Source organism: Panthera leo, chromosome A2 (genome assembly GCF_018350215.1).
Source record: "Panthera leo isolate Ple1 chromosome A2, P.leo_Ple1_pat1.1, whole genome shotgun sequence".
NCBI lineage: Eukaryota > Metazoa > Chordata > Mammalia > Carnivora > Felidae > Panthera > Panthera leo.
This window is the reverse complement of record NC_056680.1, coordinates 15,459,539-15,482,850: the sequence shown is the minus strand read 5'-3', so window position 1 is coordinate 15,482,850 and position 23,312 is coordinate 15,459,539. Positions and strand designations below refer to the sequence as shown.

General features: G+C 51.2%; 1 protein-coding gene across 3 annotated transcripts; it reads left to right on the top strand.

Annotated features, from left to right (window-relative positions):
* The first annotated feature begins 384 nt into the window (after positions 1 to 384).
* LZTFL1 (leucine zipper transcription factor like 1) lies at positions 385 to 15,770 on the top strand. 3 transcript variants are annotated; one of them, XM_042929079.1, is made up of 11 exons: positions 385 to 520; positions 3,113 to 3,237; positions 5,535 to 5,729; positions 7,597 to 7,657; positions 9,010 to 9,078; positions 10,479 to 10,544; positions 10,631 to 10,708; positions 13,019 to 13,195; positions 14,214 to 14,317; positions 15,340 to 15,400; positions 15,500 to 15,770. In XM_042929079.1, exons 1-10 carry the CDS (start codon positions 518 to 520, stop codon positions 15,356 to 15,358), a joined length of 897 nt encoding a protein of 298 aa, XP_042785013.1. In that variant the 5' UTR covers positions 385 to 517; the 3' UTR covers positions 15,359 to 15,400; positions 15,500 to 15,770. The 3 variants fall into 3 exon arrangements, with proteins under 3 accessions (XP_042785013.1, XP_042785014.1, XP_042785012.1); XM_042929080.1 differs by having other exon boundaries at positions 15,480 to 15,770; XM_042929078.1 differs by having other exon boundaries at positions 15,340 to 15,770.
* Positions 15,771 to 23,312: the final 7,542 nt, after the last annotated feature.

Below are 23,312 nucleotides of genomic sequence, written 5' to 3'. Positions count from 1 at the left end.
AGTCAGTCCTGGGCGCCCACGCCAGGCCCCCTGAGACCACTGAAAGGTGGGGAGTCAGACGTCCAAGCCACCGCCCTCGGCATCACCAAGCCCGGGAAGAGCGCGCCAGCCCTTCCCTGCAACCCGAGGCTCCGTGGCTGGGGGTCTGGGAGGACCGGGGGGTGCGCGCCAGACGTCGGGGGTCCCGGCGGCCTCTCCGCTCCCGTTACCATTGGCAACGGCACAGGCCGCCAGAGTCAGCGTGGCGCGAGTAGGTGGGACTTCCCGGCTCTGGAAGCCAATGCGCATGCGGCAGTCGGCGGGTCCCGCGGCACTTCCTGTCGCGTGATCTCGAGGACCAATAAAAGTGCATCACTCGGGGTCACGTGTCTCCGTTCCCATTAGCAACCGGAGGCTTCCAAACAAGCGGTCCGCCCTCCGCATCTTCTGCGGCCCAGCCACCCTCGGCGATCCCCGGGCTTGACGGGGCTCCGCCTGGCCTCTCCCGCTCCTCCGGGCTGCGACTCCCGCCGCCGCCATGGTGAGTAGCCGGCCGGGCGCCGCCGCCCCGCGCGGAGGAGACGCCGAGCCGGGGCCGAGGGAGGGCGTGGCTGCCGCGGGGCCCAGTCCGGCCCCTGGGCCTCCCGGCCGCCGAGGCTCCGTTAACCAAGGCCCAAGCCCCTTCGGCGTACCGGCCGCCTCTCTCCCCCGCGTCGGGTCAGGCCTCACCCCTACCAGGGCGGGCCCGGCCCAGCCACATCTCCAAGGTCGGGGGAGCTGCAGGGAACGGCTGCCAGCCCACGGCGAGGGCGGGATTCTCGCTCCGGTCCTAAAACTCCCAAGTTTTCACACGCACAGCCCTTTGACGGCATGAACAGCAGTGTACTGCAACGAGTTGAGGAGCGAGAGCGTGATTGAATCCAGCTTTCGGTTGCGAGAGTGACTTTAACAGCCCAAGCCCGGGGCGCCTGGGTGGCTCAGTCGGTTGAGCGTCCGACTTCAGCTCAGGTCATGATCTCACTGTCTGTGAGTTCGAGTCCCGCGTCGGGCTCTGTGCTGACAGCTCAGAGCCTGGAGCCTGTTTCGGATTCTGTGTCTCCCTCTCTCTCTGACTCTCCCCCATTCATGCTCTGTCTCTGTCTCAAAAATAAATAAACATAAAAAAAAAAAAAAAAAAAAAGAGTCCAAGCCCTCCATTGTACAGCTGAAGGAACTTGGGTGGTGTAACTTCTTTTGTTTTGACTTGTTCCGAAGAGGCCAGGCCTGTATGCAGAAACAGATCCATTCCTCTTTCCAGCGGATAGGGCATGGCAGCCGTACTTAGAACAGTGCACAGTCCTAAAGTTAGGTTCGGAAGAAAGGATGATGCCAGAGTTGGGGGGCACCATTGCCATGGGCCACTGAAATACCTCGGCAGTGAAACGAGTGTAACATTGTGTGTCAGCTGTACTCAAATTAAAAAAAAAAATTTTTTTAATGTTTTATTTATTTTTGAGAGACAGAATCTCTCTTGGGGAGGGGCAGGGAGGGAGGGAGACACAGAATCTGAAGGAGGCTCCAGGCCCCGAGCTGTCAGCACAGAGCCCACCGTGGGACGATGTCGGATGCTTAACCGACTGAGCCACCTAGGCGCCCCAAATTTAAAAAGTTTTCTAAATAAATAAATAAATAAAAGCCCCCGGTAATTCTAAAAAAGAAAGGAAGGAAGGAAGGAAGGAAGGAAGGAAGGAAGGAAGGAGAAAGAAAGAAAGAAAGAAAGAAAGAAAGAAAGAAAGAAAAGAAAAGAAAGAAAGAAAAAAAGAAAAAAAAGTTGCTGGTGAGCTTTACAAAAGCAATTTGAGCAGGTATGGGTTTAAGGGCTAGGTGATGGCATAGCAAGGGTAGTTAAAGGGAATCTCAGGGTTGAGGGGTTTTGTGTGGTTTTGAATAAGGTTTATATGTATAGTCTTCCCTGTAGTCTGAAGCGGGGAAGAAACCCATGGAATGTTGAGACGGGAGAATAATTGGTTAAATAAAGTCCTCCAGGAGTTTGAAAGAACCGATTAAGGCCCGGTGAAGAAGTGACCTTCAAAAGGAGGAAAGCTCTTTAAGTTCATTTGTTGCCACCTGTCTGTTGCTTGTGAGGCCCTGTGCTTAGTACCGGGGATGGTGGTACCTTAGGGAACCAGGTGGGCAAGGTCCTGACCTTCAGAGACCCTCGTCCTAAGAAAGTTGAGACTGCAGAGGGGAGCCGTGTGGATGCAGAAAAGCCACCGTGAGGGACTGGGGGCTGAAGGAGATCATGCCCGATGGCCTTGCTGTTTGCTTCCAACACTGTGAAGAGGGTGACAAGTCTGAGACAGAGGCTCGGAAGTTAGACCTTAGTCTCCCACAGGAAGGCCATGGTAGATCATTGTTCTTAAAATAAAGATCGTTCCTGACTCATAGAGTCCCTACGTTAGATATTCAATTGTGCAGTATCCTTTTCTTTTCAGCGTAGCTATAAACTGAAAAAAAAAAAAAAAAATTCACTAATTTCTAGCTCATAGTTGTCCAGCTCTCAGCTGGTTTAAAATAAAGACCACTTCATGACTATTTCAAAAACCCAGTACATTTCTTAAAGCTGCATTAGCCAGGGTAAGGTTAAGTCACTGTCATATATATCAAAACAAACAAACAAACAAACAAAAACAGTGGCTTCAAGAACACCTAAGTGTGTTTCTCACTTAGCAGCCGTTTCCCTGCTCATCTAGGTCTGTAGGTCAGTGCTGCTCCACAACATCGGGTCGGGGTAAGGGTCCCTTTCATCGTGCTGTCCGCCCAACCCCCAGAGCACTGTGAGGTTCAGCTGAGCCACCACCACCCCCCCCCCACCCCCGCTCCAGGTCTCAGGGAAATAGGTGCGGCAAAGACCCAACCCTGTCGGAAGGCCCATGCTCTGGAGTAGGCTTCACCTCTTCCGCTCACATCCAGTACTGAGCAGCAATCGAGTGGCCGCAGGAAGGGCTGGGAAGCGTCCTCCAGTTGGGCAGCCATTTCCCCGGGAGGAAGGGGAGAATGGAATTTGGTGGACACGTAGCGGTCCCTTCTGTATCTTCATCGTTGGTTCCTTCATCACACCTCCAGGACTAACATCTGCTTTTCTCTCTTTTAGGCAGAGCTGGGCCTAAATGAACACCATCAAAACGCAGTTATTAACTACATGCGTTTTGCTCGTTCCAGAAGAGGCTTGAGACTCAAAACTGTCGATTCCTGCTTCCAAGACCTCAAGGAGAGCAGGTATCAGAGGACTCAAAGGGAACCCCAGGGGAAACCTGGATCCTCTCCGGTAGCCGGTGTGGGGATATGGCTGCGGAGGCTGTACGAACCATTGCCGGGATTATCATGATCGGGTCCCCCCTGAGAGTGCCTCCACCAAGCCCCGTGGATAGGTGAAATTCGGGAAAGCGGGTTGTGGTGGGAGCAATCTGTTACCAAACGTACACATAGGATAATGATGAGATTGCAAAGTTTCGAAAGGGCCGTCGGGAAATGGCGAAGTGCTTGTAGGTTAATGATTGCCTTGCTGTATTAAAGATCCCAGAACTTGGATTACCTGAGCTATTAATGAAAGGATTCGAGCCATAAGGCGTGGCAGTTAGCAAGAAGACACCTACGCCGTTCATACTGAAGAACTGGGAGGGGGGAAAACAGCAGGAAACCACAGAAAGCTTGCGCTGGTACCGACACTGTTCGTGGGTATACGGCAAGAGATGATCATTAGTTTGGTTGAGGCTGTCGTGGGATGTAATTAAAGTCCGTGGAAAATTCATGTTTGATCTGGAGAAACATAGGGAAGCCAATGAAAGGAAAGGACTAAGTAGTAAAGAGACCCCAGATTACTCGGGGATCAGACTTTGGCACGGTTAAATGTCAGATGAGATGGAAATGAGAAAGGCCTCCGCGTGAGCGACACGTGTCGCAAAGCCACGCGCGGCACACGATAGGGGACGCCACCAGCTGTAGACCGTTACGTGTTCGACCCACCGATGTAACCTGGTCAGCTGGTCTCCTGACCCCCAGCAGATGAAAGCAACGATTGCAACGTGGCTGTGAGCCACGGAAGATACTTCATCACTCACTTTATACAGCGGGTGCCTTAATTGCTGTTCATAACCATGAACTTGGGTTGCCAAAAAAAAAAAAAAAAAAAAAGTGGAAGCAGATTTGGTTTGTTCTACTAAAGAATAGAGGAAGATGGTTGATGTATTGAATAAGGGTGTTCCCCCAAAATAGTTGAAGTTGTGGTTTTTTTAGACTGGCTCATTCTGGCTAAATGAAACATTGAAGAATGGTAACAAATACTACTAACTTGAGTATAACTCTGGTCAAACTGATGGGCTCCTTAATTCTGTCCTTTTGGAAGTGAGGAGTGATGGGGCCATCACTCCTGTCCCCTGAGCGGCTGAGGGTTGGGGCCAGGAGGGGAGAGACGGTCTTACTGTCAAACTGTCCTTTAAATTAGGAGCTTTTTCGGGATTCGGCTGTTGGGCGTGTTGCTGAGACTCCCGGAAATGATTGTGGGCTTGAGTCACCGCCACCGTGGGACCCCCACCATGTCACCCCTGCCCTCTGAGCCTGCATCCCCCGCCCCCATCTGGAACGCCAGGGGGTTGAAGAAAATGGCTCTGAGGTCCCTCCCAACCTAAACCTGCCCCGTGGGAGAGTGGGTTTTAATGCTGTTGTTGATGATGACTTCCTTTTTAGGGAATGGTCAGTGCTCAGAGGAGCTGCACCTAAGATAAGTTAGTTGTTTTTTGTTGTTTTTTCATTTGGGCCTCAAGAATGCCAAGAGAAAGGGGCGCCTGGGTGGCTCAGTCAGCTAAGCGTCCAACTCTCGGCTTCGGCTCAGGTCATGATCTCGAGGTCTCGTGAGTTGAAGCCCCGTGTCGGAGGCTGCGCTGACAGTGCGGAGCCTGCTTGGGATTCTCTCTGCCTCTCTCTCTGCCCCTCCCCTGCTCACACTGTCTCTGCCTCTCTCTCTCTGCCCCTCCCCTGCCCACACTGTCTCCGCCTCTCTCAAAATAAATAAATAAACTTAAAAAAAAAAGGAATGCCAAGAGAAGCAGCACATAACTATTTTCTTATAATCATTTGCTACCATTGGAGTAGTTCATACAATTATTGAAATGCTAGACAAAGGGAAAGGAAAGGAAAGGAAAAACACTACCTTCTAGGGGACTCTTGAAACTGCTAAATGTGAGAAGACTGATTTTAGCGGAGATTAAAATAAAAAAATGTTTAAACCGAGAACGTAAAGAAAAAAGTAAACGCTTGGGGGAATGTTTCTGAGCACCTACTTTGTATTAGAGGGCACGTACACCCGCAATTGGGTCATTCAGACAGACCCCAAAAGTGAACTGAGCTTCAGGTATCTTCAGTACGGTTTATTCATAAAGAAGATCGTTCCCGAAGAGATTTTCCCAGTAACCCCGTCACCCCTCGGTCGACCCGAATGTGGGTCTCTTAGTCTTGTTTTATTTCGTAAACGGTTTGGGTCGTTCATCCGGAAGTCTGGGACTGTGGTTGTTCCGCAGGCTAGTGGAGGAGACCTTCACCGTGGACGAGGTGTCCGAGGTCCTGAGCGGGCTGCAGGCCGTGGTCTACAGCGAGGTGGAGTCTGAGCTCATCAACACGGCGCACACCAACGTGTTACTCCTGCGGCAGCTCTTCTCCCAAGCCGAGAAGTGGTACCTCAAGCTGCAGACGGACATCTCGGAACTTGAAAACAGGTGACACGTCCGTCTCTGCGGTTAGGACGGTAGAGGCCCCAGCACGGTCTCAGAAGTTAGCGAACGTCTGCGCCGCTTCTGCTGTCGGGGCCGGGGCCTGAGGAAGCGTGGGGTGGGCAGCAGGACGGCCTCTGGGTACCCACCGAGTGATCTCTTAGGTGCCGCTCGGTGTCCCCTTCAGAATTCTGTTTCTCCGAATCCCGGCTGTTACAGAGGCGTTTGAGATTCATGGAATTGCTTTTCGGGCTGTTACTAATGATCCCTGCCCATTTCTTTGTTGGTCGGATTGTATTATAATGAGTCTTTAGACATGATAGGTCGATGAGGGGATGCAGATTATGAAACAAATGAAAGATGAATTCAAATACCGTCAATTCAGACCGGGGGGATTGCAGTTTTTTCTATAATTACATTTTAAGTTATACACTTACTTTAAAATAGGAAATGTAAACAAAAAACAAAACTGTTTTGTAATCTCGAAGGTATCAAAGAGCTCATTAATTTAAACAAGGTAAAATGAGGGATGCCTGGGTGACTCAGTCGGTCAAGCATCCGACTCTTGTTTTCAGCTCAGTCATGATCTCACAATTCACGGGTTCGAGCCCCACATCAGGCTCTGCACTGACAAGAATCTGCTTGGGATTCTCTGTCTTTCTCTGTCTCTCTCTTTGTCTCTCTCTCTCTTTCTCTCTCTCTCTCTCTCTCTCTCTCTCTCTCTGTCGTGTGTCTCTCTCTCCCTCTCTGCCCCTACCCACCTCCCCACTCACACATGCACACCCTCATTCTCTTTCTCTCTTAAAATAAATAAATAAACATTAACAACAACAACAAATAAAGTAGGGGGTGCCTGGGTGGCTCAGTCGGTTAAGCATCCGACTTCTGCTCAGGTCATGATCTCATGGTTCATGGGTTCAAGCCCCGCGTCGGGCTCTGTGCTGACAGCTCGGAGCCTGGAGCCTGCTTCGGATTCTGTGTCTCCCTCTCTTTCTGCCCCTTCCTCTCTTGCTCTGTCTCTGTCTCTCAAAAATGGATAAACATGAAAAAAAAATTCAAAACTAGAAAAAAAAAAAAAAAGTAAAATGAAATTCAAACTTAGTCTAAGAGAAGCCGGGCCAGAAATGAGGAAAGACTGACCGCCCCCAGGCACGGCGGCAGAGACTGGTGAACCACCCTGGGATGGCCTTCCTGAACCGGGGAGGAAAACCGGTTCAGTCCACTGGCTGCCAGGGAGAGCTGCTGAGAAAACTTGGAGAAAGCACCACAGTAAGCTTGGGAGAGTGGTTACCACGTCCCCTCCCAGGCGCCCGCGTGGGCCACCCCCGGGATCCAGACTGAGACCACACCGGGGCAGGGAAAGGGAACAGTCAGGTGGTTGGTTCATTCCCGAACCAGCTTTCTTCCTCAGAGGTACAGCATATTCCTTCCCAGTAGGGGTGATACTCTTTTTTCAGTAGGTATCACAGAACTAATCCCATGCCTCCGAGGCTACTTACTCTATGAGAGCCAGTCTGTGTTTCTTGAACATTCACTAGCTGACGATCGATGTAAATCATGTCTGAGAGCAGTCTCCCTCTAGCACCTCAGAAACTCGGAATTGAGGACAAGTTGTACCAGATTTGAACTCACACTGTAGTTTCATTCTGGCGATTACAGCGTATGCTCAGTAGGCACACGATCCTAGGTGCCGTGGAATATTCAAATCCGGTCCCTGGGTTGGGCTCTGGGCCACTGGTAACTAGGAATCATTTTCGACAGGGTGCTCTGTTCTCTCCGGCGTGTTGTGGGAGATCGGTGCCAGTGATTTTATTCTTTGTCTGGGATGCAAATCTATTTTAAATGATTTTTTTTTCACATTTCTATCTTCCAGAGAATTATTAGAACAAGTTGCAGAATTCGAAAAAGCAGAATTTACGTCTTCGAATAAAAAGGTAACTTGGCATCGTCCTAAGCCCACACCCTAGTGGCCGGCGTTTAGTATCCTTGAGGTGCTCAGAGCAGTTCAGAGGTGCGGGTGCAAACCCTCAAGGGAACGCGTTTAATTCAAGAGCAGAATTCAAACATTCCTGTTTTCAGGCAAAAGAAGGAGAGCTTTGGAAAAAGTAACTGTGAACACTTGCTTCTGTCTCCCCCCCACCCACACACACACACACATAGTCACACACACACATTCACACACTCACACACAGAATCCCTGCTGTCCACCCCGCTCCCTGCCATATAGGCTCTTCGCCCAGATGGTGCAGAGCACGGGCATTCGTCCCGGCTCTGGCTCTCTCGCCGAGTGACCTTGAGCGGGTTGCCAGAGGCAGCCGGGCCCTGTTGTGCTCCTCTGTCCAGTGGAGACAACCCTAGTAGTGACCAGTGACCTACTTCTCTTTTCACTCATTCTCGGTATTTGCAACGAGCCCTTAACCAGCCGCACCCCGAACGCTCCCTGGCGCCTGATACAAGGATACTGCTGAGCTGAATCCACAGACATACGCCATACCCTTCCTTACAAAACAATTTGCCACTTATTCCTCCGGAGCGCGTTTCCGGGTCAGAGGGCGTGGATTCACTTGTCGTTAACGCGCATCGCCAAACTGCCAGGGTACTTGGGCCAAGTTCTCCTTCGCCTGTGGGGTAGCTGCACTCGTGCACTTTTCCCAGACCCGGGCTCCTGCGCACATCTGTTTCAACTCCCTGAAACAGGTGAAAATTCCTGTCCGCAGAGGCCGGGACCTCTGTCCGCTCTGGCTTCGAGCACCTTCCCTTCTTCCTTCCTTCCCGCCTTTCCCTTCCGTCTGTAGCTCTTTAAAGGATTTGGGGAGGGTGGGTTTCATGTGCATTTCTGATGTTTGGGCGCTGTGGGCCAGGCACTGTCGTAGTCTCGGGATGTAGCAGAGAACCAAACCAACAGAGACCCCCACCCACCCTGTGGAGCCGACATCCAGTGGATACGTTTACACGGTGTTTTCCACTTAGAAAGTGCAAATGTCGAGGGGCGCCTGGGTGGCTCAGTCAGTTGAGCGTCCAACTTTGGCTCAGGTCATGGTCTCGTGGTTCATGAGTTTGAGCCCCACCTCAGGCTCGGTGTTGATGCTGTGGAGCCTACTTGGGATCCTCTCCCTCTCTCTCTCTCTCATTCTCTCTCTCTCTCTCTCTCTCTCTCTCTCTCTCTCTCAAAAATAAATAAATAAACTTAAAACTTTTTTTAAAAAGAAAGAAAGTGCAAATGTCGAGCGATTACATGTGATTTCTTCTGTGGTGACTTTGGTTTGGTTTCTTTGTTTTGTGTCAGCCCATCCTGGATACCCTGAAGCCAAAGCTTGCTCCACTAAATGAGGGCGGAACGGAACTCCTGAACAAGGTAACGCCGCCCTCGCTTGGAGAAAGGCAAACCCTCTCGTTTGGTGCCTGCACAACTGTAGGGGGGAGACTCTGAGGGAGGGGGGTTTGACCGGGGCTCGGGTCCATGGAGGATACTCAGTCCACTGTAGTCACTTTATTTCATGGTTCCAGTGGGCCAGGAGAGGGCACTCACCTTCCAGAAAGTCTGAAGCAGCTCTTAATTGTGTCTTTTGATGGCGAAGCGAAGGGCATGGCGTTTTGGACAGTGTTTATTGAAGGACATTTGAAGTTTACAGTCTGCAAGAACAACGATGGGATTTTTTTATTAGGAAGGTTAATAAAAATCAATTACTAATCTACGAACAATTTTCACGGCTCCCGTGTTCCCAACGTTATGCTGGATGCTGTTAGATAAAAAGCAGTGTATTCCCTAGTCTCTTGCCCTCCAAAACCGTGTGGTCTCATCGAGAAGGGAGAATTAACAGTCTAGAAACAGATAGGAGAATGCTAACGTCTGTGCCTCAGGGTGGCAGAGAAGACCGTTCCGGATCCAAGTGGTTGAGGACAGATTTGGGGAAGGTGGTTCCTGAGCTGGGCTGAAGGTTAAAGGCAGATTAAATTGTCTGTGGGAGAAAAGGGGGCGTGGGCAGCAGTGAGGGCCGGAAGGGGAGCCGGAGTGATTAGGCACGGAGTGCGGTGCCCTCGGGCCCGATGCATGTGTTGAGCGTAGGGACTGGCCTCCCTGCCGACCCTCGGATGGAGCTGCTTGGAGCCAAGGCCTCTGGCCAAGTTCAGTCAGAAGCGCCTAGCGGCTTGGGTGTAGAGCGTTGCACTGATAAAGACTGTGTTTTTAGGGGGTGTCTGGGGGGGCTCAGTCGGTTAAGCGTCCGACTCTTGATTTCGGCTCAGGTCATGATCTTACCGTTTGTGAGACTGACCCCGCATCAGGCTCTCTGCTGACAGCGTGGAGCCTGCTTGGGATTCTCTCTCCCTCTCTCTCTGCTCCTCCCCTCCGTCTCTCTCTCAAAATAAATAAAATTTTAAAACTTAAAAAAAAAAAAAAAAAAAAAAAAGGCTGTGTTTCTAGGATAAGTGCAGGTGTTGGCCGTGAAAAGTCCCAAGAGTTGCAGGATCAGCTAGGTGAGAGGTGACAGGAGAGGGAGACTTTGGAAGAAGGCTGAGAATGGAGGCCTGAAGGGAGCCTGAGAGACTGTGAAAGAGGCTTAGAGACCGCAAGTGACACACAAGTGTGGAGGCCAATGGGCTGGTGGGACTGGATGTCACCAGGAACCAGGGCACGCAGATGTTTGAGCTGACAGATAATTAAATTTAGTTTTGAAATTAAACTTTGAAGCGAAACAACTTCAAGGATTGAAAAGACCGTAGCTAAAATAATAAACCTTGAATTTACTCACAAAGGAAATTGAACGACTTCAAGAAGAGAATGAGAAATTGAAGTCGAGGCTGAAGACCATTGAAATACAGGTAACCGAGAAATACTTCGCCAAAATTCTTGAAAGAGCTGCTTACAGAATAAATACTGAGGGTGTTTTGTTTAAATCTGATTACAGGCAACACAGGCATTAGATGAGAAGTCAAAACTGGAAAGAGCACTGCAGGACTTACAGCTTGACCAAGGAAATCAAAAGGTGAAAGTCGTTTGAAATGCAGTCGATGACACTGTAATGATCTTGTGACAGTTGGTAACCACGCTTATCACGAGGATCACTTTGAGCGGTACAGAAATCTCGGATCAATACGATGTCTGCCTGAGGCTGATAGGATATTACACGTCAGTTACCCTTCCATTTTTTAAAGAGGCGGAACAAGTTTTAGCTATCTTTGTCGTGGTTTTCTAATAGAATAAATAGACTAAAAGTGCAACCTTAACGTGAAGCCTTAGTTACTGTTCGTTCTGCCCCTCCTCTGCCACTCCCTGAGAGGGATGCCACCACGGTCCTGCAGGGGGACATCCCTGTCCAGGGAAGGCCGGGAGAGGGCCGAAGGGGCAGGCCCGCCACTCACCCACCTCACGGTCCCCAGAGCCCGCCAGCATAAAAGATATTCTCAAGTTTATTTTTTTTTTTTTAGCTCTTCTCCCTTTTACCTTGACCTTCCAACTACAATGGGGGGAAAGGAAATGACGAAAGGAGGGGTTTTTAGTTCATTGGATTGGTATTTGGCGTTATTATATAGAACTTCTGATTAAGTCGGCCTTTGGCGAATGTGACAGAATAGGGTGAATTTACTCGGTCTGCGTCTTCAAACCCACCTCCGTCTGGTGGCACTCGTGTAACGCACCCAAATCCGGTGGTGGCTCTCCAGGCCCGTCCGAGGGGCGTGACCGAGGATGGCTCTGCCCGCGGGAGGTTCTCGAGTGCACAGGTGGCCTTGCCGTGGACGCTAGACGCTGCCACAGACTTCCTGTCAAGCGGGGCCGCTGGAGGGAGTTTTCAGCGTAGCTCCGGCTTTTCTAGTGGTTGTACCGTCATCGCTGATGTCCGCCAAACAGTCCCCGACTTGCTTCGTTGCACTTCTATGGTTTCCTTATGGAAAACTTCAAACTCATACGGAAGTAGAGGGTACGGTGTCATGCACCCCGGTGCCCGTCACTCGGCTTCCCGGTCCCCTGGGGTTGGCCAGGCTGCCTTCCCGCTTCCTCCCCGTCGCCCCTCCCTTCACGTTTCTTTGAGGCAAAACTCAGCCATGACGTCATTTCATCTGGAGATGTTTTTAAAATAGGATAATCCTGGGGCACCTGGGTGGCAGTCGGTTAAGCGTCCGATTTCGGCTCAGGTCATGATCTCATGATTCATGAGTTCGAGCCCCTGGTGGGGCTGTGTGCTGACAGCTCGGAGCCTGGAGCCTGCTTCGGATTCTGTGTCTCTGCCCCTCCACGCCCCTCGTGCTCTGTCTCTCTCAAAAATAAACATTTACAAAATGATAAAAAAATAATAAGTAAAAATAAAATAGGATAATTCTTAGATGGCTAAAAAAATAACAAAGGAGAGATCTATGATTTTCAATCCTGTATCAAGGACTGTAGATTTAGAAAACAGAGCTAAACACTCCAGAGCAGCTTCATAATTTCTCAAAACAATTGCAAACGTTTGTGGATGAAGAATTTCTCTTAAAATTACTTTTAAGATCTGGGCAAAAGAAGATATGTGCACGCTTTCACTAGCTGCGCAGAAATAAAACCTTCATAAGGACCAGACTTCAAACGTGAGTGAGGAGTTTGTCGTTGGTAGTTCTGATCCGTCTTCATATTTAGCAATTATCGACCATTTTCCCGGCCTGGTAATACAGCTTTTTCCGTTATAAGTTTATCCAGTCAAAAACAAGATCCAGCTGCTTTTGTTGTGCCGACAGGGTGTGCAAACATGCATCTTGCTTTAAAAAACAAAAACTTAAGATCTTCTAAATTTAGCAAACCATATAATCAGTAAGCATTAATTAGGCTCTCATAATATTTTAATGTAAATAATGACTAAGACCTACGTCTACTAAATTTTTGATTCAAAGTTTTTGTATTAAGTTGATTATTTTACCATCTGTGTTGCTCAGCATTCTTCAGGATGTTTTCTAAGTTGACTTTTCAAAACGGAAACCCGTCCGCCCTCCCTCCCCCGGGGCACACACAACCTTGTCAGATTTGAGAGCTCACCTCTCTCCTGTCCCTCTGTGGAGTTCCAGCAACGCATACATGACAATTCGCAGATTTGGAGATCAGCGGCCACTGAGCGTCTGCCGTGTGCAGGACAGCGTGCTCTAGGGCCGAGGGTGACTGGGCGCGCCGGCGACCCTCAGGGATCTGGAGCTTACCCAGGCTGGCGGGGGAGGCCGACGTGCATGCCCAAAACATTTGCTCTCATGTCACGAGGTCGAATGAGTGTCGTAGAACAGTTGCCGGTTCGGATGTCAACACGAAATTATGTCCGTGCATGTGTTTTCCGTAGGATTTTATAAAGGCCCAAGACTTGAACGACCTGGAAAACACAGTTGCTGCTTTAAAGAGTGAGTTTCAGAAGACGCTTAACGACAAGACAGAAAACCAGAAGTCCCTGGAGGAGAATCTCGCGACAGCCAAGCACGACCTACTCAGGGTCCAGGAGCAGCTGAGCATGGCTGAAAAGGTCAGACTTGTCCGCGTGTGTCTGCCCAAGTGGGGAGGAGGGGGAGCTGAGGGAGATGCTGGAGGACAGCTGCGGATTTACCTTGTCTTTTCTCACGGTGTCAGCCAGTGCGTGTTAGAGATCAATCATTTCTGGGCATTGAGAGAGTCTTCTGTCTTTGGCACTAAACTATCTGTGGTAATAAAAAAATGTCCACTCCTTCCTCTGGTTTGGTAAAATACTCCTGCACGGACGGCTTACGTGTGCTGCCCTGTGCCCTGCGATGCCCATCCCCACGTTGCCTGGCAAAGGGATAGGTGACTTCTCTTTAAAGGATTCTATGCCTCGGGGCACCTGGGGGCTCATTTGGTGAAGCGTCCGACTCTCCTCAGGTCACGATCTCACGGTTTGTGAGTTCGAGCCCCGCGTCAGGCTCCGTGCTGACAGTGCAGAGCCTGCTTGGGATTCTCTCTCTCCTCTCTGCCCCTCCCTTGCTTGCTCTGTCTCTGTCTCTGTCTCTGTCTCTCTCTCTCTCTCTCTCCCCAAAAACAAACAAACTTTAAAGGATACTATGCCTTGCTCTTAACTTACATGAAATGCGTAGAAAACTGTGCTGTTCACTTTAGGGATGAGACTCTTAAGCATGCAGGGGCTAAAATGTAACTGAATGAAAAATCTTCCTCCCAGAATACTGACACTACTTGGGGATTTGGGGAAAAGCTCATGCTTATTTCACCTGAGAATGAGTTTACCGTCTCAAACAGACGTCCCACGTCCAGGGCACAGTATGCTTCAGTCCTACGCTAACATTGTACACGGTTACGGGTTGACAGTGTTGCCCTTTGACTTCTCACTTGAAGGAATGTATTTTTAAGTTCGAACGGTCTTATTGTTACGTAAGGAAATTTTAAAAAGAAATCAGAAAATAACATAAGCAGAATATTAGTAAAAATAAAGCCAAAATACACGTTTTTATCAGGTGTGTTCTTTCTCTCCTTCGCCGTTTCTCAGTAACGGGCTGACCTTTTTCACTGCACAGGAATTAGACAAGAAATTCCAACAGACAGCAGCTTATCGAAACATGAAAGAGATTCTCACCAGGAAGAATGACCAGATCAAAGACCTGAGGAGAAGACTGGCCAAGTAAGCCTTGCTGATCCCGCGCGGCTCTCGGGTTTGCGTCACTGCCGGGTTGATGTTTGTTCTTCGTGAAATCTCAGCCTGTGTCCGGAGAGGTCAGGCCAGTGGGTAGTTAGCTGCTCTGTCATTTGGTCCAGAAGCCTGCGTCTGAGGAAAGCGTTGTCCGTACCGCCCGCCGGGGCTGGAACTTCAGACACACGGCTACGATAGGCCGCTCTTGGCAACGGTCATTTAAGCAGGATATCAGAAAGGAAACCCAGCCAGCTTACGGGCGGCCTTGGCGTTTCTCCTCAGGAGTGTTCTCACAGGAGCCTGAGGCCCGGCCACACTGTGCCCTCCGTGACAGTTGAGGTGCCAGAGAAGGCGGTCCCCGCAGATGGGCGCCGTAGCCGGCGTGGCCTAGGAGTTCCTGTTCCGCGCGACACCCGGGGAGGGCCGTGTCCGGTTCCGGGAGCTCACCGCGTGGGGGGACGCCTGCAGCCGTGGCCCCCGCCACGCGGTCACGGTGCACCCACAGCCGTCCCGGTCCGGATGTGGTCTGCTCTTCAGGCTCATTTCTGTCCTCGGCGGGTTCACCTGGAAACTCAGCTGACACGTTACCTGGATTCCAGGGGAACAGAGCCGGGAAGTAAATCCAAGATCTAGTTCTTTAGAGAAGGGGGCTGGTTAACCTTCTCGCGTGGTCGTATCGGCACCCTGCGTCCATCTGACAGTTCGGGTGGTTACTGAGTTTCTGCTGCGCTAAGCTGCCGTGGGTCTAAGCGCCAGCTGTAGAGACTTAGAGTCCAGAAGCGTCTTCACACTCGGTCGCCCCTTTGTCCCACCTGCTGCCAGAGCCGCCTCCGCGTCACCGTCACACTGCCTTGACCGGGCCCGGCTCCCACCGGAGCAGTGACTTCGAGTGAAAAACGCAACGCTGCTGGTTCGGTCACCAGAGATGTTTCGCGTAAACTCATCTGGTAACGACAACGACAAAAAGTATCATGACGTTATGGTCTGCCCTGAATTTTCTTATCTCTTTCCAGATACGAACCCGAAGATTAAAACCCGAAGAAGATTTCTTCTGGAAGCTGCCACAGCATAAAAGTACAAGCTGTTTCTCACCTCAGACACGTATTTTGAAGCAGTTTGTTATGTTCCCTCTCTTTATTTTTCTAATATATAGACTTTGCTTCTACTATTTAGAACTAGACTCCCTATTGCAGCTACCTGATTGAGCAGAGGGGAGCCTGCTGCCTGATCCCGGCCGGCCGGCCCAGACCCCTCTGCGAGCATTCCGGGGCCTCCGTTCCGATGCAGTGAGAACTCTTTGTGGTAAAGAAGAGATTTTAGAGCGGGAAGAAGAGCCTTCTCCTTCCGCATTAGCACAAAGCATATACCATTTCAGTAAATGTTAAAAATAAAAACAGTTATTAAAGATAGTTACTACAAATAAACCTTATTTTTCAAAATCTAATTCATTTTCGCTGTTTCATCATAAAAAAAAAGATACAAATGCCCTGAAAACGTGACCATCAACTTTTATAGGCAGTATTTTTACCAGTTAAAAGGAAAATGAACAGCAAACATGAGGATTCGATTCACTTCCGTCTCTCGAGCTAAACGCTGTGTTTATCAGAGGAGGGCAGACATTTTTTGCAACCCAATTTACCATTGGATTACTGGGTTACTGATGGAGCAGTCAGATCCATCCCGTGCCGCCCAGTTAAAGTATCGGGGCTCACTGGGGCGCCGGGGGGGCTCAGTCAGTTGAGCATCCAACATCAGCTCAGGTCGTGATCTCATAGTTCGTGAGTTCGAGCCCCACATCGGGCTCTGTGCTGACAGCTCGGAGCCTGGAGCCTGCTTCGGATTCTGTGTCTTCCTCTCTCTCTCTGCCCCTCCGCTGCTCATGCTCTGTCTCTCAAAAATAAGTAAATGTAAAAAAAAAAAAACGAGTGAGAGAAGGGAGGGACAAATCCGACAGGCCAGCCTCCATAGTGCATTCCTTCCACACCTACCTCTCACCATGGATGTCACTCAATCTCTGTTCCTTCTAGAACTTTCAGTGAGGATTCCAGTGTCACCACATATTTCTTTAGCCCAGAATTGACACTCTTTCCGAAAATCTATTCCGTTACTTAAGGACCGGGATATTTGGAAACAGAACTTGCTAGTCTATTGGTCAGAAGGCATTTAATCATGTTCTCCCTGCATCTTCCTTAGTTTGATGCCCACAGGGAAGGAAGAGGTGTTGAGAATCCTGTATCACTGAGTAAGATTTCAACTTGGTTTTCGGTAGCGACTTTGAAATATCCTGTGTAGTGTGTTCCAGATCAATAATAAAGTCAAAAGCATTGCCGAAACCTTGAAACCTTAAAACCTAACCGTCCCACGTGAAAATAAATAAATACATTCTTTGACATAAACCAACATGACGACTCTTCCACATGCAAATACCTCGTGCTCTGGTTTTGCTACTTTTTGCGTGTCTGTTTAACTCCTGCCTTTAGCAAAATGAAGTGTTAAATGTTTATTTTTTGCACATTTACCTAGTTTTGAGGTTTCCCTCATTTGACCGAGAAAGCAAGCCTCTTTGGTCTATATATTCCGGGTTCCTAAGAATGTTGGCTCAAGCCTTGACTGAACTTTCGATGTGCTGAGCTGTCTAGATGGTGCATTCCTGGCTGTCAGGACACAGCTTTGGCTCAACTTAAACATTCAAGGCTCCTGCTCAATTATGGCTCAGACCTTTTGATGACAAAAGAAGCATAAAGGGATTTTGTTACCAATTTCTTCTGTTCAACATTTAAGGGCTTGTTTTTTCTCAGTGTGCAGTACATTCTGAGTCTATAGTGAGTAATCCTATTTGATAGAAACTTTGCTATTTGTTATGTCCGTTCTTATGAACTGAAACGATCCGTAGAGATGCTTACATTTTTAAATGGCATGCACACATCGGACATTAATGATTCTTTCGCTGATGTAGAAATGCTTATATTCTAAAGCTTTTCCGTTAGAAGTTCAAGGCCTAATTCCTCTCATGTAAGCAAGTCTTTTAAAAGTAAAAGGCAATAGCTGGGTGTTGTATGGAAACCAATTTGACAATAAATTATATTTAAAAAAAAAAAAAAGTAAAAGACGATAAGAGGGCGCCCGGGTGGCTCAGTCGGTTAAGCGTCCGACTTCGGCTCAGGTCTTGATCTTGCGGTTCATGGGTTCAAGCCCCACGTCAGGCTGTGTGTGAATCAGAAGTCCTGGGAAGCCGGTGTAAGCAGCGTCCCCTGCGTGCTCTGGCCAGCAGAGGACAGCGGCCCACCCGGCTCCTCGCCAGGACTAACGTTGCCGCCCTCGCTGTTCCAGGAGGGGGGCTCGCCCACCTGTTATCCGTCCCAGGAGGGAGAGGCCCTCCCTCCGAGGCTTCGTGTCCCACTTCAGTGCGCCACGGTCTCCAGCCTCCCGGGAACCACTCAGCAGTGCCTTAGGACTGGATTCACGGGTCCTTGCCCAGGTGCCGAACACCGAGTCCCAGAGGAGAAGCCCTCTGTCAATAGCTCTCCTTAGCCGGCCTCTGTTCCATCGCCCACTGGGCCAGCATCCTCGAGTTCCGTGCCCGTACATGCCCTTCCGGCCCCTGGCGGTCCCCCCTAGCCAGCTGCTTCAGCACTTTGGGGGAATGATTCACTTTCTTTCCAAGCAGGACAGTGATTCTCTCCACAGGCCATGCTGATACTCGCCCCTGTGGTCTGATCGAGGAGCACTGAGTGCAAGTGACGGCAGATCTTGGGGGGACAGAGGTTATCTGGCCGCTCTTCTCTTCGAGAGAGGCCTCCAAACGATTTCCAGGTCAGGGAGCTGCCCTCTACGACGGCCACGAGCCACTTGCTAAGACCCAAGCATTCAGGGGGGTCTGGGGTGTCAAGGCTCCTGAGGGCATCCGCCCAGACGGGCCCATGTCCCATCCAGAGTCCCCTGCCTTCCTAATCAGGGCGTGGCTTGAGCCAAGGGGACTTTGCAGGCCTCTGAATATGGTCCACTTCCTGATCATGCCAACCGGGATCCCACCTTGGCCTGAGTCTCGGCCTGTTCTGCATGTGCCATAGGGCATCCTCATTGTCACGGCACCTCCAGTGGCGGAAGCTGGTCGACCAGAGCCTGCTGCTGTCTTCCTCACCCTAGTCCTGCCCCGGTTGGAGTTCGGTGACTGGCCCAGCAGCGTGCTGGAGTCTTACCACCCCACTCAACGTCAGCCCTGGGATCCCGTGGTCCTCTGGCTGGCATCCAGGTCCAGTAGTTGGCTTTCCCTAAGACAAGAGTTTGGGTTCAGGCAATTCACCTGGGAGGGGACCCCAGGAAGCACGGTGAGGGCGTGGGGGCACGAGGCGGGAAAGGGCGTGCTCACGTGCAGGGTGCCACGGTGCTCCGCCAAGCCCCATCCCTCTCCGGAGTGGGGGGCCAGGGCGTCACCCACCAGCTGCCTGCTTCTCGGGTTGCGCCTTGCTCCCGGGGCATCAACCCCCGGCACTTCTCGTGCCTGGGTTGAGCAGGCTCCGGTGTCCAAGAAAGGCCTCCAGGTGAAGAGACACAAAGAACCTTCCGCCGGTCACCTCCTGGCGAGGAGAAGTGGATGTGTGTGGGGCATTGATAGCATGTGGTCCCACGATGAACTGAGGAGACCGAAGGGTAGACGCCATGGATGTTCTATGCTGTCAGTCCTTCCTTATCAGAGAGCAAACTCACACCCTGCTCGGCCTCTTCAGCCCAGTGCGCTCACGTGGCCGGGCCACAGCTGCCTTTAAATAGTAACAGCTCTTGAGAGAAAGGATATCCCCGGACTGAGCACCAGACCGGACCTCCCCATTGGGACTCAAGCGTGAGGGCCCCTTATACGAGCTCAATCCCAATGTTTGTGAGACTGAACCTCCTACTTTCTGCACAAGCATTGCTTAAGCCATGGAAACCCTTGGGTAGACTGTTCAAGATATTAGATGTTACCTATAAGTTTTCTAATACCAAAACTTCCCCCATACCGGTGACCAAACTTGTTGAAAACTCAGCCACGAGAAAAATCTTTCATACGGAGCATAATTCCCGTCCTTGTTAGGTGGGGAGACAAAACCACAATTTTATCTTTTCCTGATGGCAGGAAGTCACTATTACAAGTATCAGTGACTGTCCTATACGGCAGTGGCCTCAGGCTGCCTCAGCGTAGAGTGCTGTTTGCCCCAGTAATAAGTGGTTTGCGAGCACCGTGCTTTTTGAACTTGTATCGTTTTTTATGGTTTACCCATGTCCACTCCTGCCCTTTCCTATCACGCTGGTAGCTCACATTCGGATTTTTGAGCCACGTGCCGGTCTCTGTTGCTGTTTCTAAGTGGTGTGGGCTTGCAAGACAAAAAGAGACGCTTATTAGAATTCTATATATCCCCAGAGTGAGGGCCCAAGGGACTCCTCTTCTGTGAGCCAAGTGCATAGACTTTGTGGCATCCTGGAAACTCCAAGATTGTTTTTTAGATGCTTTTTATAAGAGAATGCTAACCTGCCAGGTTTGTTTCAAATAGTTGCAGTCTGCAGGTAAATAAGCCTGGATAAGTAGGAAATTATGTCTCTTATTTATTTCTCTTGCCTTATTGCACTGGCCGGGACCTCTAGTACAATGTTGAATAGAAGGCAACAGAGGCCATGCTTGCCTCGTTCCCCGCCTCCGGGGCAACGCTCTAAATAACTTCATGAATAAGAACAACGTTTGCCATATTCCGTATTAGATTAGAGACATTCTTTTCTATTCCCAGTTTGCTAAAAGCATTGATACAAATTACAAATGGGTATTGAAGTTGGCCAGATGTCTTTTCTGCGTCTATTGAGGTGATGGACTTTCTCTCTCTCTCTCCCTCTCTCCCTCTCTCTCTCTCTCTCTCTCTCTTCTGTTAATACTGCAAAGTACAGCACTTAATTTTCTGGTGTTCAACTGTCCTCAGAGTCCTGCAACCATGTCACCTGGTCACTGACGGGTGCTGTAGGCACACTGGCACAGCAGCCCCTCGGGCCAAGTTTGAACCACATCTCATCTGAGTCCTAGCAGGACGTCTTTCGATTCTCCCAGTTGATGAGGGGAGAGGGGGTGCGAGGCTAGTGAGGAACTACTCTAAAGCCACCTCCCCCTCGCCTGCCCACCTCCCCTGGGAGGGTTCGGACGAGCTCAGGATAGACCCACAAGATGAACTCAGTCTAGCAACGTGGCGTCCCCCAGCTCGTGTGGCGGCCATCCTGCCCCTTCGGACCCGAGGGAGAAGGACCCAGGGAGCCGGCACCTTTGCGTTGCTCTCTTCCTTTCACTGTCTACACTGCCTGAATCTAAATTGTATCTTCACTCTCTGACTCGGCCCCACCTTGGCTGCTGCTGCGTGCTTTGTAATCCCCTTCAGGATAAAGAAAGGACCATGACCCCAGCTGCTGGCAATATCACTGGTCCTCAGCTGTCCGCCCTTTGCAAACTGCCCAACTAAAGGGAACCACCTGGCCTGGGTTTACACACCCGACAGGGCGACAGCATCCGACAGTGGTCAGTGCAAAAGCATAAAGGCCAGGCCCTCCCGCCCCCTTCAGAACACCCCCTCCCTGGGTCAAGAGCCTTTCCACCGGGCCTGCCCGGGACCCTCCCCAACTGGGGTCCTGCACACCGACCTCTGTCTCAGTCTGCTTCCCGAGGGGCCCAGCCCGCAGCGGTCACAAGGCACTATCCTTTCATATCTTACTGGTTCCTATTAGTTGACATCCTATTTGGGGGTTTTGCATCCATATTCCCGTCAGAGACGGGTGTGGGATTTTCCTTCCTTGTAAAACAGCTGTTGTTGGAAAGCCACCAACGGCGTTGGTTCGTATTCAACAAAACCTTTGAACCCTTTGACCTGCACTTATCTCACTTTGTAACTAAAATCAGTGATCTGTTATCGGAGTTGAGCCCCGCCCCCCAAGGAGAGAACAGATAGAGAAGGAAGTGGGCGGGGTTGATAAGCCCCCCCCCCACCCCCCCCACCCCCCCGCCAGGGTCCCCCAGGACAGCTGCCCTGCTAACTCAGTAAAGGTCTTCCGGCCTGGCTGTGGCTGCCGACACGGTCCAGAGTCTTGAAGCGGCAGGTGCGAGGCTGGAGGCGCGTGGTCTGAAACGTGGGCTCTGCCGGGGGTGCCGTCGCGCAGGCGCGTCCTGGGTCGGGCTCCAAACAGCCAGCGCCGTCTGTTTTTCAGTCCCTTCGGTTTTATATTTTCTGCCTCCTGGCACTGTACATTCTTGGCACACGTTTTGAGATTCTAAAATCACATCTTTAGACCTGCCTCAGGGTCCACGGTGGGTATTGGCTTTAGATAATTATTATGTTTTTTTCTAGACAAAGCAACCACCTCCTTCTGCCCCCTTTTGGAGATAGAATTTACATACAAGAGCATGCCCCCGTATTAAGGGCGCGGCTCGACGCGTCTGGACAAACGCGGGGACCCGTGTAGGCACCACCACAGCCAAGACATAGGCCATTCTCATCGACCCCCAAAAGTTGCTCGGCTTCCCGTACGGGGACTCTCCTGGGCCCTGGGCTCTGGGCCCCCCACGGATCCGCTGTCTCTCGTGATAGCTCAGATGATATCGTACCATATGCTCTCTCTTATACCTGGCTCCTTCCGCTCTGCAACTCTTGCTGGTAGACCCATCACCTCTATCTCTGCCCCTGTCTTCACATCCCCTTGGACACTTGTCATCGGGGTTAATGTCCTCCCTAACCAGGACGCTCTCATCTCCAAACATCTAATTACACCTGCAAAGGCTCTTTTCCAAGTGAGGTCACAGCCCTGGGTTCTGGGTGGACATTTTGGGGCGGGAGAGGGGGGACGGCCATTCAGACCATGCGGTGTGTTGGAAAAGAAGGTGCTAGGGTAAAGGAACGACAGTAGAGTCGAATAAGGAAGAAAAAGAGAGCTGGGGGTGTCGAACGCAAGCTGAGTAGGCCGGCTCCCTCCTCGAGGGGTCGGTCCTGGCCGACGAGCACCCCCAGGCCGAGGGAAGAGTAGGACAAGGGCCTTGGACAGGAGGGGCCCGACCTGTGGAAGGGCGGCAAGGAGCCACGGGGCTGGGTCATGCCGGCCTTGCGGGCGACAGGGAAGATCTGAGACTTTCCTCGGAAGGAAACGTGGCACAGGTGAGGCTTGGAAGGAGAAAACCCGACCGGCCTGTGGCTGCGTTGAGAGCGGACATCCTCGGTCAAGACTGGGAGCAGGGGACAGCTTAGGAGTCATCCAGGTGAGAGCCCGGGGCTTCGATCGAGAGAGGAGCGGTGGACGCGGGAAGAGCGGTTGAGTCTGGGTGTTTTGAATCAAAGGCAAACTGGGAGCAAAGGTGCACGGATCCTAGTGTCCGGCTCAGGGCGCGTCCGTGGGGGAAACGCTTGGTTTAACCGGCACCCAGATGAAGGCTCGCCCATTCTCTGCCCCGAGAGGCCTCCCGTGCCCCCCGCCTCCGCCGTGGCCCCGTCTCTGCCCAGAGGCAGCCACTCTCCTGACTTCCAGCACCCAAGGTTCCCGTGGCTGCTCTTGAACTTCACGTACACGGAGTCACCCCGGGTACACCGTGCGTGTGTCACCCACACACCTGGAGCGTGGACGGTCCTTGTCACCCCAGCTGGTGTTTGCTCACGTGAACCTTCCACGGCTCACTCACCACCTGGCAGGTGCCGGGGAGGTGAAGTGCAGGACGCCTGTCTGTGCCTCGCAGACATCCCGATGAGGACGATGGAGAGACGGCAGACATCCGTCTAGACAGACGTCTGAGGCCCGACGGGGGCCGGAGAGACAGCGTGGGAGTCACAAGTGTGTAGATGGCTTGAAGCCACGAGATTGCTGCGCGGAAGAGGCGAGTGTGGGTGAGAAGCCGGGGCGCTGCGAGATTGCAAGATCACGGAGAACAGAAAGACTCAGCAGAGGAGACCAGCAGCCACGGCAGGGGCCGTCCAGGAGGCCTCCGGGGAGATGCGCC